A 15,614-nucleotide genomic window follows, 5' to 3' on the forward strand; every position below is an offset into this window, starting at 1 on the left:
TTGGAAACAAGACATTTGTACTACAGAGCTAGAGCCGGTTTCAGCTGGGTTGGTAATGAAAGGGTTAAGTAAAATCCTACGCTCTTTTAGGAAAAAAAAAAGGGTGCAAAATATAGTGTAATCTCTGGTACTGAAGAATTTTCACAAACTACAATGAGATGACCATGGATCTTTATCTTTTACTTGTTTCAGTCATTGTACTGTGGCCATGCTGGGGCTCTACCATCAGACGGTTTTTAGTCTTGGTCTCTTTTGCTGAGATCACTAAGCTAGGGGGACATAACCAAACCAACATTTGTTGTCAAGTGTGGGGGAACAAACATACACTCCCACTCACACACATATATATATATGCACATATACATATGACAGGCTTCCATGCAGTTTCTGTGTACTAAATTCATTCACAAGTTAGTGGCTGGCCCAGGGGCTCTGGTAAAAGACACCTACCCATGGTGCCACACACTGAAACGGAAACCAATTCCACATGCTTACAAAGCAAACTTCTTAATCACACAGCTATGCATGTGTCTATATTTTCACTCTTGTTAGTAAGGCAGTGAACTGATAGAATGGTTGGCATGCCAAATATGGTGCTTAGAGGTACATTTCTACATTCTCTGTTCAAATTCTTCCAAGACCAACCATTGCCCTTCAACTTTTCAGGGTCATTGAAAGAAGTATTTTATCACATTATTATTATTATTATTACTACTACTATTATTATTATTATTATTATTATTATTATTATTATTATTATTATTATTATTTCCAGGATTCACCATCAAATAAACTGCTGTATGCAAAAGATATTCCAAATTACAAGAAATTAGTCGAACGATATTATAATGACATATTGGAAATGCCGCCAGTCAGTGACCAAGATATGAATTCCTATCTAACAGAAGTATCACAGGTATATATGTTTCCAAAATATTTCACTACCTTTGACCTTTTATTTGTTTCAGTCATAGAACTGTGGCCATGCTGGACCACTGTCTCAAAGGGTTTAGCTGACCAAATCAACTCCAATACTTCATTTCTTTTTTTTTTTTATTGCTCTCGTTTACTGAACTACTATGTTATGGGGATGTAAACAAAATAACACTGGTTATGAAGTAGTGGGGAGAGGGACAAATACACACACACATAAGATGGGCTTCCGCACAGTTTCCGTCTACCAAATTCAGCCACAAGGCACTGGTTGTCCTGTGGCTTTAGTAATAGACACTTGCCCAGGGTGCTACACAGTGGGATTGAACCCAAGACCACATGGTTGCAAAGCAAGCTGCTTAACCACTCACCCATGTCTATGCCTATTCTTTGCTTGTTTCAGTCACATGGTTCCGGGTTCAGTCCCACTGCGTGGCATCTTGGGCAAATGTCTTCTACTATAGCCTCGGGCTGACCAAAGCCTTGTGAGTGGATTTGGTAGACGGAAACTGAAAGAAGCCCGTCGTATATATATATATATATATATATATATATATATATATATGTGTGTGTGTTTTTGTGTCTGTGTCTGTCCCCCTAGCATTGCTTGACAAATGATGCTGGTGTGTTTATGTCCCCGTCACTTAGCGGTTTGGCAAAAGAAACCAATAGAATAAGTACTAGGCTTACAAAGAATAAGTCCCAGGGTCGATTAGCTCGACTAAAGGCGGTGCTCCAGCATGGCCGCAGTCAAATGACTGAAACAAGAGTAAAAGAGTATATAAATATATATATACAAACACACACAAGTAAGCACATTAATGCAAAACAAGGTGGAAAAAATTATATTCAAATACCAATGGTAGAGGTGATGTGTGTTTTATTAAAGCCAAAACAAATTCTACACACTCTGTGATCACTACTGTCCAAAGAATGGTAACATAAAACTGAGTAACAGTTTTTGAAGAATTTTTCGGCTTTAATAAAAAGTATATATATATATATATATATATATATATATATATATATATATATAGGTGAGAAAGTTGGTATGTGAAAACACGTGGTTGGATGTATAAAAGATAAACAAGAGTGAAAAAACTACAGAAGGCTTGTGTTATATGGTTAAAGTATATATTTAAATCTGGCATGAATCAAGTAGTATATATATATATATATATATATATATATAGATGGATGGATGAATGGATGGACAAATAGAAATATTGATGTGTGTGTGTGTGTATTCTACAATGGTTTTTTTTTCATGTTTATGAAACATTGTTTTAATAAAACATATAATATTATATTGTTATATTTCAGGATAGCCTTTTTTTTTTTCTTCTTTTAAATAAACACATGCACTATTTATTCATTCTTCAGAATTATTATTGTTCTTATTTTATTATCCTTTGTCTGGAAATTTTTTGTCACATATCCTGTGACCTCTTCACCAATTCTCCACCCCTTGTGTCTCCTCCTGTTCTGTTTAGTCCATTCTCAAAATGTGTATGTGTTTATTTGGCAAAAAATTTTGTTTTTCAAATGACTATCTCGAAATATAACAATATCTGTTTCAACATAAAATTTCACATCAAGAATCTTACAAACAAATTCATAAATTTTATTGTGCCTGGGGAGAGTCATTCTCTTTTAGTGCCTTATTATTTAACACACTCACCGGTTCGATTTCCACTCATTTACTTATTTATGCAAAAACGAAATTCATAAATGTAATATATATAATATTACTTTTTTAAAAAGAAAATATTGTAATATTTCCTTAAGATTCAATTAATCGCTCAGCCATAGAAACCACGCCAAATCTGACTGGAGTCTGGCGCAGCCTTCCAGCTTACCAGCCCTGGTCAAACCGTCCAGTTCATGCCAGCATGGACAACGGACGTTAAATGATGATGAGGATTCAATCAGCTGTTACAATTCATCAAGCAATTGCTTTTTTTTATATATTTTTTGGTATTGTTTTCCTTAATTTTTTCAAAGAAATATTTTTTGATAGATTATATTGTGATCAAGTGTCAATATAATGTCTTATCAATAGATTTCTTCATCCTGTATATATATATATATATATATATCACACCCATGATGAATTGATAAAGATAAAGTCATATTGTTAACCTTACTAAGGTGTATGATTAAATTATTTGAAAAGATGACTCACTAAAATTCCATAGGAAGAAAGGTTAATGGAATGCTTAAATATATATATATATATATATATATATATATATATATAGATTCAAGGCTTGAATATGGTACTTATGCGAAGGCACCCGAATTTCACATCCCAAAAGGATGGGTGATTAAAATCAAATAATAAGCAACACGGATTTCAAAAGTGATTGCAGTACGCACGTTTCATGCTACTTCAATTTATTTAAGTAATGTGAGCATTACCTTAAATGCAATATGAAAAGCAATCTTCAGCTGCACGAAAAAATGTAGAAAAAAGACATATTACAAATGTGGCAACATATTAAAACCAAGTGGGAGAGAGCAGAGGAAGAATATATAAGTCCATCTTGACATAGCAGGGTCTATCAGGCTAGTAATTGATTCTAGACAAAAGTTTTAACTGTCTCAGAATTCTATCGTTTCTTATCTAGTGGTGATAGCAAAGGGACAATTACTTCTAAAGAGAGGGAAGGTGTAAGCAGTATGCATGGGCAAGGCTATAAAAGTATTAGAATCTAGAGGTTTCACTGGTCATAGTAGTATCAGGTCATTTTATTACTATCAAAATGTTGAGGAATTAATGTTGATATATATATATATATTTTGATAAGAAGGACAACAAAAGAAAGAAAGAGACCTCGATATTATGTAAATGGAGGAATTTATCTGTAAAAATATGTGACACTTGTTCGGTAGCTGAATAAGTGTCATATATTTTTACAGTTTTATAAAAAACCCACAAAGTACAGGTGTTTATGACAAGTTATGAATTAAGTTAATGAATTCAATGGGATATACTGTCTGCAAGTCGTTGGGTTCAGCATATTATCCTCCATTTTCTAATTGATATATATATATGCATACACACACACACACACACACACATACATATATATATATATATATATTTATACACACACAAGAGATCATAACAATAACGAAAGACACATTTGATAGTATAATCCTTGATACGCTATGCCTTGAAACAAGATAGGTTGGTTATGGTTATAGTTACTTTGATCATGGGTTTGTCTGCTCAGTTCTGGTTGGCCTGTGGTTAAACAACAGCAAGTAGGTTTTTATTCAAGTAAATCTACTCATCCTATGTTGATGTATAGAAAATCAAAATCAATCGATATATGCTATGGACAATAGATCAATAAGACACTGAATATGGTGGACGCAGGACTAGACTGATAGAAAACAATTTTTATTTTTCTTAGTAGTTGCTGATATTATTTAACTCTAAGTCAGTTCTAATCAAATAAACCTATTATACTCAAAAACAATCTATCCTTGACCCCCCCCCCCCTAAACAGCATTATCCAAACAGGTCTGCTCTAAATCCAATAGATTCCGATATCTAACAAGTCTCCTTTAGCATCTAATCTGGCCATATCCAGCCCAAATATTCTTCTAGTTTTACATTCAAACTGGCCAGATCTGTCCTCTCACACTTACACTACAATGTCATTCTAAAATCAAAGAATCAATCACATCATCGAATTCTCAAAAAAAAAAGTACAAAATTAAAGTGCATGATTAGAGTATGTGATTAATTTGAAAGTTTGAATAAATAAGTGTTACATTTGACAGAGTAATCTGAATGCTGAAGGATTAGGTGACGCAAGGGGTGGGGGAATAAAGTGTGGTTTTAGTGAGATTTAGCTGCTTTTTCTGGCATGTCAAGCAATTCCCTCACTGGCTTCTTTAAAATTGATGTATATGATAAAGGAAAGGAATTTTTTTTTTTTTCCTTCTTGATAAATTTTTCTGTTTTAATTTGATTTTATTTGTATGTATATTTTTTTAGATGCCTACTGGAATGTTCTATGTTCCAAGTGCACTCGTTGAACTCTACAATTATATTTCTAAATATAATAAAGAGGTAAGCCATATATATAACAATTACTACTTAGTGATAAGGTGATCATTTAGTACCATTTTGTTTTGTTTTTCTGTTTTCTTTTGTTTGTTTGTTTTTATTTTCTCCCCACATTTCGATAAAGATATCAAATAATATCAAAATCATCATTAAGCCACATTTAGCTTTATATTTCATCTTCACTGCAGAGTCATTATAAAATAACAATTACTGAAGTTAAAATACATTATTAATTAATAGTATGAAAGCAGTGAGCTGGTAGAATCGTTAGCGCATCACACAAAAGCCTCGATAAATTTCAGCTTATTACATTCTGGGTTCAATCTGTATTCAAATCTAACTAAAGTCAGTTTTACCCTTCGTCCTTATGGGGTTGGATCAATAAAATATGTATCAATAAGTGGGGTCAGCTCAATCAATTTTTGAGAGTTTGTAATGTACCGATAAGTTTGATTTCCATGTGGTTGGGAAACAAACTTCTTACCACACAGTCATGTCTGCAGTTTCCTTATATTGCATTATTTCCAAAATTAATTGAAACAAAGCCAGTGCATTTTAATGAAATATGATACAAAAGAGTTAAAATGATCTAAATTAAAACTTTGCTTCAAAATTTCATGTTAATTTATGTTCTAATTATCAACTTAATAATGACAAAGTTACTTAACTGAATACTTCATTATTTTCAAAATTAATTGAAATAAAGCAGTGTATTACAATAGAAATTAATTTAGGTTAGTTTAGTTTGCCTCCTGGCTGCTTCAATGATTTCATGCTAGCATACCATCCATCATGGTCCCCCCACCCCCACCCATGCATGTGCTTAACTCATCAACATTTGTCATTCCACTGTCCTGAAGCCAGTTGTCCATATAAGTTAGATGTTTTTTTCCCCTGTTGAATCCTCCTTCAACTGACTACCCTAAGACCAGCTGACACACAGATTCTCCTGGGTGCCTGATCCAATGACCAACAATTCTCATTCTTCACCACTGAATCAGAAATATAATATAAAAGGATTTTTAAACTGACCCAAAAATATATAAGAAATTGATGATAAACTTTCCATAAATTTCTATTTCCACAATATTTTGTTTAATTTTATTCTTTGTTTATTATGGTTTTTGTTGTCTTCTTTTTTATTTAGTTAGATTTTGGGGTTATTTTTTTTTTTCTATTTTCCAATAAATTGTTGAGCTAATGGGCTGATGGGAAATAATAATAATTAATTTTGTCTGTAAACAAAAGTATAATCATGTGACTAAGAAGTTTACTTTGCAACCTCATAGATGTGGGTTCAATTCCATGACTTGGTACCTTACCTTACACAAGTATCTCTTACTGCAGCCTTAAGACTTGGCAGTAACTGGGAAGAAACCAGTCTTTGACTTGTTTCAGTCATTGGACTGTGGCCATGCTACACTTCATAGAATGATTTTAGTAAAAAAAAAAAAATCAAGCTCAGTAATTTTTAAATTTTTTTTTTTAAAGTTTAGTACTTATTCTATCAGTCTCTTTTGCTGAACCACTGAGTTATGGGGATGTAAAAAAAAAAAAACAACGCCGGTGGTAAAGGGTAGGGGAGTGACACATGCAGACACAAAGACATATACACCCTAGTTCACTCACAAAGCATTGTCAGCCTGTGGCTATGGTAGAAGACACTTGCCCAAGGTGCTGTGCAGTAGGATTGAACACAGGACTGTGTAACTGCAAGGCAAGCTTCTTAACCACACTGCTATGCCTTCACCTATAAAGAATGTACATGTATGCATCTATGTATCAATGTATGAGGGGGTACTGCAAAAGGCCTGGTTGGAGGCCCAACCTTCTGAGTTCTTTTACAGGGCTTAGAAAAACTGCTGCAGTGTGTGCGACTCTGAGAGGGGAATATGTTGGATAAAATCATAGTTAACTGATCCTCCCATATTTTCTTTTACCCAAAGCCAGGAAAATTTCAACACTCCCTCATATGTATGTATAGGCGTAGGAGTGGCTGTGTGGTAAGTAGCTTGCTTACCAACCACATGGTTCCAGGTTCAGTCCCACTGCGTGGCACCTTGGGCAAGTGTCTTCTACTATAGCCTCAGGCCGACCAAAGCTTTTTGAGTGGATTTAGTAGACGGAAACTGAAAGAAGCCTGTCGTATATATGTATATATATATGTATGTGTGTCTGTGCTTGTCCCCCCAACATCACTTGACAACAGACGCTGGTTTGTTTATGTCCCTGTAACTTAGTGGTTTAGCAAAAGAGACCGATAGAATAAGTACTAGGCTTACAAAGAATAAGTCCTGGGGTCGATTTGCTTGACTAAAGGTGGTGCTCCAGCATGGCCACAGTCAAATGACTGAAACAAGTAAAAGAGTATGTATGTATGTATGTATGTAATAACACACATACATACTTAAACACATGACAGATTTGCCTTGGGTCCTTAACTCTTTGACAGAATCACAAGGGAAGTGTTGTGATATAGAATGTGTCTCGGGTATTCTTAGACTCTTGGCAGAACCCATTCCTTTCTAGGTTAGACCACAGTCAATTACTTCAAAAGAGACAAACTAGTAGGCTGACAGATAGAAAAAGAGAGAGAAAGAGAAAAATCCACAAGACTGTTTATTTATTCATCAACACCTAAAAAATAATTAATAACGATAATGATTTCAAATTTTGGCACAGGGCCAGCAAGTTCAAAGGAGGCAATATGTCAATTACATTGAGCCCAATGTTCAACTGGTACTTATTTTATCAACCCCAAAAGGATGAAAAATATAGTCTCAACCTTGGCAGAATTTGAACTCAGAACCTAGAGATGAACAAAATGCCACTAAGCATTTTGCCCAGCATGCTAACAATTCTGCCAGCTTGCCACCTTAATAATAATAATAATAATAATAATAATAATAATAATAATAATAATAATAATAATAATAATAATAATAATAATAATAATAATAATAATAATAATAATAATAATAATAATAATAATAATAATAATAATAATCCTTTCTACTAAAGGTACGAGGCCTGAAATTTGGAGGGAGGGGACTAGTCGTTAACATTGACCCCAGTGTTTCACTGGTACTTAATTTATCGAACCTGAAAGGATGAAAGGTAACGTCTCGACCTTGGCAAAATTTGAACCCAGAACCTAGAGAAAGACGAAATGCTACTAAGCATTTTGCTCAACATGGTAAATATTCTGCCAGCTCACTGCTGGCATAAGGCCAGTAAGTTTGGAGGAAAGAATGAGTTGAAATCATCAACCCCCATTCTTGAACTGGTACTTATTTTATAGACCCCAAAAGGATGAAAGGCAAAGTTGACCTCCTAGAATTTGAACTCAGAACAGAAAGACCAATGAAATACCATGAAGCATTTTGCTTGGCATTCTAATGGTTCTGCCGGCTCATAAGATAATAATGATGTTAATGATGATAATAATAATTATTATAATTATAGTCAATTTCCCCCTCTGCACAAAATTGCTAGTCTTGTGCCAAAATGGGGAAGATTTATTATTATTTTCGAGTAGTCCCATTGCTATTGTCCTTTTACTGTGCATCTGTTGGGTACATGCACCATGGTTTTGTGTTTTGCATTTGAAATTATTAAATTTTATTATCATTATCATTGATGGGAGACAGGCGGTGAACTGGCAGAATCGTTAGAACTGGCAGAATCGTTAGAACTGGCAGAATCGTTAGAACTGGCAGAATCGTTAGAACTGGCAGAATCGTTAGAACTGGCAGAATCGTTAGAACGCCAGGCGAAAAGCTCAGCAGTATTTCATCTGCTGTTACACTGAGATTGACATTAACTTTCATAGTCAATAGAATTAGTACTAGTTATGCACTGGGGTCGATGTAATTGACTTAATCCCTGCCCCCAAATCTGAGGTCGTGTGCTTCCAATATAAAGAATTATTACTGAGAGGAGTGAATTGGCAGGTTAATTAGAGGCTGGTAAAATACCTTGTAGTATTTGTTCTGAGTTCAAGTCCCACCAAGATCATCTTTTTCAGGGTTAACAAAATGAAATACTGGAGACTGTAGTATCAACTTAACCCTTCCACTTCATCTTTATGTTCTGGGTTCAAATTCTTTTGAGATCAGCAGAATTTGAACTCAGAATGGAGCAACTGCTAAGCATTTTGTCCAGTGTGCTAACAACTCTACCAGCTCACTGCCTTCTTTAATAATAATAATAATAATGATGATGATAATAATAATAATAATTCTTTCTACTAAAGGCACAAGGCCTGAAATTTAGGGGTGGGGGAGGAAACCAGTCAATAACATCGATCCAAAGTGGTACTTAATTTATCGACCCTGAAAGGATGAAAGGTAAATTCAACCCCGGCGGCATTTGAACTCAGAACATTTAGACAGACGAAATATACAATAGAATTTGGAAAGATGATGATGAAGTTTGAATGTTTAAACTATATGCTATATTGAGTTGTATGCCCAAGAATATGGTATCTTTTCCAACTACTTTTAACTGTTCATTAAGGTGAGCTGGCAGAATCATTATTGTGCCAAACAAAATGTTTGGCTGCATTATGTCTGTCTTTACAATTCTAAGCTCAAATTCTGCTTAGTATGATTTTGCCTTGTCCATTGGGGACAGATTTTTAAAAGGTGCTGGCTTATCTGGTTGCATTTCTCAAAGGTATATTTCTGCGCTTTCCATCACAGAGTGCAACTTTTTGGTATTTCATATTTCAGAACCAGCTTTCAGATCTGGTTGTTTGCTTGTTGCAGGTAGGCAGGAAGTCCCATGGTTACAATTTTCAATGAGAGTTGAGATTGTATTAGTCCCCAACTGCCTTCTTTTCTCGGGAGGTATATTCAGCCTGTGTCTGCTTTTGGGTGATGCATATGATGTACTGTCACCTGCCTTCGTATTTTGGCATCAACTTTGCTGATTTCATTGAGGGACCAGTTTATAACATTGGAGTGAAGCTGTATGTAATTACAGGCACAGCTAGTGTGTTTATGGCCTCAGTTTTATTCTTGGCATTCAGCTCAGTTTTCAGAATGGATCTTACTCTTCAAAAGCACTCCTTCCCCATCTTTTCTCACATTAGTGAGTATCTAATCCCATCACTTTCACATAATCCTAGATACTTATAACTGCCCTGAGGTTCCATTTGTTTTATCTCCCTGTCTCTATCTAGGGTAATGTATGTGTTTGATAGCTTTCCCTTGTTAAATGTAGCTTTGGCACATTTGTCAAGCCCACATCCCATTTTGATCCTATCACTAAACTGTTTGTATATCAGAGTGTTTGCAATTATTGATAATTTTTTTGCAAACAGTTTTAAATCATCCATATAATGGAGATGATCAACTGCTTTTCCATATATCCTATATCCATAATTTATTTAATTCTGGGCTTTGCTTAGAGGAAACAGTGCTAAACAAAAAAACAAAGGCAATAAGGAGTCTCCTTGAAAGATTCCACAATGAGTATTGAGTTGTACAGTGTTAATATTTGTAGTGGCAGTGTTGAGAATTGATGTTCTATTTCAGAGCTTCATAGCATGAGATACAAAATTCCTGATTACTGGTAAAATTTTGAACAAACACTTCTTTCTCTGAGAAGACTATCAAAGGCCTTCTTGTAGTCTACAGATGTTTTTTCCTGTTGTGAAAATCTTCAAGAGTCCTTTTGTTAATCAACAGTTGGTCCTTTCTTCCATAAGACTTGTAGACTGAGGAATGATTTTTTTCCTGTTATAACAATCTTTAAAAAATCATTTTGTTAATTAATTAACAGTTGATCCTTTCATCCACAAGAAACTCATTTACATCCTTTTTATTCAAAAGGGAAGCTGTTGCTCTTATTGCTGGCAGAATCGTTAGCATGTTGGACAAAATGCTTACTCTTTTATTTGTTTCAGTCATTTGACTGTGGCCATGCTGGAACACCACCTTTAGTCGAGCAAATCGACCCCAGGATTTATTCTTTGTAAGCTTAGTACTTATTCTATGGGTCTCTTTTGCCGAACCGCTAAGTTACGGGTGCATAAACACATCAGCATCGGTTGTCAAGCGATGTTGGTGGAACACACATATATACATATATACGATGGGCTTCTTTCAGTTTCCGTCTACCAAATCCACTCACAAGGCTTTGATCAGCCTGAGGCTATAGTAGAAGACATTTGCCCAAGGTACCACGCAGTGGGACTGAACCCGGAACCATGTGGTTCATAAGCAAGCTACTTACCACACAGCCACTCCTATGCTTAGTGATATTTTGCCCATTGCTACATTCTGAGTTCAACTTTGCCTTTTATCCTTTCAGGGTCAATAAACTAAATTAAATACCAGTGAAACACTGGGTCGATGTAATTGACTAGTCCCCTCCCCAACAAATTTGAGGCCTTGTGCCTCCAGTAGAAAGGATTATTATTATTATTATTATTCATATATTTATTTTATTTTATTTTACAGATTCTACTTGCATTAGACAATGAGGTTTTAACACACAAACAACAGTTGTCACACAAATTAGGACAAGTCATTGCTATGATAGAAGGTCAACCAAAAATGGCATATTTGTGAACGGGAGAAGAAATGATGTACTTACATTCTTTTTTTTTTTTTACCACAATGGACAGTATGTATGAACAAGGAGCAAACGAAACAAAATGTTGGCTAGAAAATGAATGACACAGCACCGATGATCTGTTATGTACCCATTTAAAAAAAAAAAAATAAAAACCCCCAAGATGATAATAATAATATTAATAATAATAATAATGATAATAAAATTAAGAAATTTTAAATTATATATTTTTTCTTAAAACTGACTAAAGAAAAGAAAAGAAAGAAAAATGGGTGAAACAAAACAACGATAGTGAGTTTTTTTTGTTGTTGTTGTTTGTTTATGTTTTTTTTTTTCAATAAATAAACTCACAAAAAAAAGAAAAGAAAAAAAAGGTTTTAATTACTATCTGGCATTCACAGTCAACATATGCAATCTCGTTGGATTCATATATGTACGTGTGTGTGAGTGAGTGTACGTGTGTGTATATATTATTTGTGTGTGGGGTTTTTGTAAGTGTACGAAAACAAAACAAAACAGACAAACAAATGTAAAAGAAGAAGAAGAAGAAAAAAAAAAGAAAGGAAGATCAAATCAAATTTTGAAAAAAGAAAAGAAAAAAACATCAAAAAACACTCACTTGCATTAGATAAATTGCAATGGTTCTATTTGAAGAAAGAAAGAAAGAAAGGAAAAAAAAAGAGTAAACACACAAAAAGGATTAAAAAAAAAAGAAGAAAACAAGGTAAACGGCAAACATTTGGTGTGTGTGTATGTGTGAAATAAAGCGGAAACATAAAAAAATATATATATAAATAAAACAAAATATTAACAAAAAACAATATAAAACAAAGATGAAAAAAAAATCAAAAACAAATTGAATATTAAATAAAAATAAAATAAATAAAATATGAAATTGTCAACAAGATAAAAAAAAAAAAATTTGTGGCGCAATCTCTTGTTTTGATGCTCCTCTGCTGTTACAATACCATAATGATGTGTGTGTGTGTGTGTTTGTATGTATGTATATATTATTATAATAAAAGCTGAAGGAATATGATAAATGCGGAGAAAATTAATTGGAAATATATATTTTAAAAAGTAAGATGTGTTTTCCCTTAAGAAGAATATCCACCCTCTCTCTCTCCTCTTCCTCCACCTCCTCCTACTCCGTAAGAAACTATAAGCAGCAACAGCAATAAGGTTCCAGTCAAATAGCCATGCGCATGTTAAATGCTGGTCAAATTCTAAATACTTTGTGCAAAACTGATGGTAGTATGAAATATATTGGAAATTGATTCTAAGTCATCCCGATGTGATAAGCAACATGGAAAAGGTAATATGAATACCGTAAATCCTCAAGTATAATCCGCATTTTTTCCCCAAAATTTAAAGGTCAAAATCCCTAGTGCGTACTATGTCCGAGTCTCTATTTGCTGTCTGGCAATGTTTATTCAGACGCATTTTGTGATGTCGGGCACGAAAATACCTTAAGCTAAGCCTGAAAGCAATGAAGTCATAAAAGAATCATCCATAACTTGCAGTAAGCAACATTTATTAAAATAAAAGTGTTGTATATCGTCTGCACTGGATGGTACTCAGGATGACGTATGGAAAGATGAAATAAATAAGAGTGAATCTTTTGATGTTAACAATGAATCTGACGATGGCAGAGATTTACACTACAATGATGCTGACATGTTTATGGAGGAACAAAGGGAACAGTTATTTGATGCTGAAAGTGATGTTGAATTTGAAGGATTTGAATAAATGTTTTTGCTTTTGTAACTGATAGTGATAAATATGTGAAAGGCAATTTACTTAATATTTATTTTTCACTGACGTTATTACTGTTATTTCTTTATTTTCTGCAAACAAAAAGCACAAAAAAGCTACACATTTACATTATGTTATATATACAATAATAATAAAGGACGTATATATGTTTACAAACCAAGGACATTGTATCGACCTCCTTGACTCAAGTTCGAGAAGGGGTGCGTATTATACACAAGGTTTAGGTCTTTCAGAGGTACAGCCCCCTAAGAATTCCCTGCGTATTATACTCAAGGATTTATGGTATATGAAAAAAAAAGGGGAAACATCCAGAATTCATTAGCTCACTAATTGGTTTAAAGTGTGTATATACCTTAAGAATACTGTGAATACATGATGATAAAAAAAAAGCTCAGTGACTTTGTTTAAGAGTGATAGATTTTGTAAGTGAGATTTCCAGGTTACAAGATTTCTTGTTTTTACAGGGAAATTCATTATCTTTAGGAGTTTCCAATAGAGTTGGAATGATAGCAATTCAATCTTGACTGCCCAAATGTATGCAACCAGTGATGTCCAGTTGGATTTATTGGGATTTTTAAATATGTGTGTATGAAAGTAGCACCACATTTTGAAGGAGTTTGAGGTTATTACTGATAAATGCTTATATGGTGGTGCTTGTAGACCAATGTATTTTGAAAGCAATGTCATTCATTTGGCATTGCTGGTTAACCAGACACAAATCTGTGTTAGGATAGTTACATGGTTTTCTAGAGATACTAGAATTGATTCTACTATGTTTGCTCATTCCTTCACCTTTTATTAAAATTCTTTATCAGTGATATCCTGATGACTGGTTCTAACCAGTGAATTTTACAACGATTTTCATTATTTCTCTCTCTCTCTTTTTCTCTCTAATAGAATATATATGTGTATGTGTGCAGTGCATATATATATATATACACATACATACACACATATATGTATATATATATATATATATATACATGCATACATATATATATATATATATACACATATACATATACATATATACATACATACATATACATATATACATACATACATATTTGTATATATATATATATGTATATATATATATGTATATACATATATACATGCATACATATATATATATATATATATGTGTATATATATATATACATACATATATATATATGTATATACATATATACATACATATATATATATATATGTGTATATATATATATACATACACATATATATATGTATATACATATATACATACATATATATATGTATATACATATATACATACATATATATATGTATATACATATATACATACATATATATATATATATATGTGTATATATATATATATACATACATATATATATATGTATATACATATATACATACATATATATATGTATATACATATATACATACATATATATGTATATACATATATACATACATATATATGTATATACATATATACATACATATATATATGTATATACATATATACATACATATATATATGTATATACATATATACATGTATATACATATATACATGTATATACATATATACATACATATATACATATATACATACATATATATATGTATATACATATATACATGCATACATATATGTATATACCAGTGGCGTGCAGTGACTTCCAGGGTTGGGCATGCAATGAATTGTCAAAATCAACTTGCATAGATTGAAGAGTTCTGGCATAGCTTCAACAAGATCACGAATATTTTAAGATTTATCAAAGATTTTATATGCCTTTGAGAACGCTCGTGCTTTAGCATAGCTATATGTAAATTATTTAAATCATCATAACCTTTATCATTCTAAACATTCTTTTCTAAGCAAAAAAAGTAAACAAGGCCAAGAGAATAATTTATTAAGTGTAGCAATTCCAGTTAACCAGTTTTTCTTTTCATACAAATTAACCTGAAATTGTCTAGTGAATTTCTTGTTGTAGCTTCACAAATTAGGTAAATTCGGTGTTGGTCTCCCACCGTTTATAATTAATTGTTTTCCATTTAAGTCTCTTTTCGAAAAACTATTTCTCAAAATATCGTTTATAACACTCATTTTGAAAAAGGTTACTTTTATATAAAAACACAAGTGTAAGCGTCTGAGTAAATTGCATCTGAGTCAATTTCAACAAAACGGAAAAATAACGTTAGTCAAATTAAATTAAGATTAATTAGCTACTTCTGAAATAAGAAATAT

General features: G+C 32.9%; 1 protein-coding gene across 11 annotated transcripts in view; it reads left to right on the forward strand.

Annotated features, from left to right (window-relative positions):
- LOC106873239 (plexin-B) overlaps window positions 1-11,822 on the forward strand; it is a 287,941-nt gene extending 276,119 nt beyond the window's left edge. For all 11 annotated transcript variants that reach the window (XM_089363453.1, XM_089363460.1, XM_089363462.1 and 8 more), the window contains exons 35-37: window positions 776-916; window positions 4,946-5,020; window positions 11,485-11,822. In XM_089363453.1, the coding sequence (XP_089219579.1) occupies window positions 776-916; window positions 4,946-5,020; window positions 11,485-11,595 (327 nt within the window). In that variant the 3' untranslated portion in view covers window positions 11,596-11,822. The remainder of the gene's footprint in view (window positions 1-775; window positions 917-4,945; window positions 5,021-11,484) is intronic.
- The last annotated feature ends 3,792 nt before the right edge of the window (window positions 11,823-15,614 follow it).

The sequence above is a fragment of the Octopus bimaculoides genome, chromosome 15 (genome assembly GCF_046866305.1).
Source record: "Octopus bimaculoides isolate indiv1 chromosome 15, ASM4686630v1, whole genome shotgun sequence".
In the NCBI taxonomy this organism is placed as follows: domain Eukaryota; kingdom Metazoa; phylum Mollusca; class Cephalopoda; order Octopoda; family Octopodidae; genus Octopus; species Octopus bimaculoides.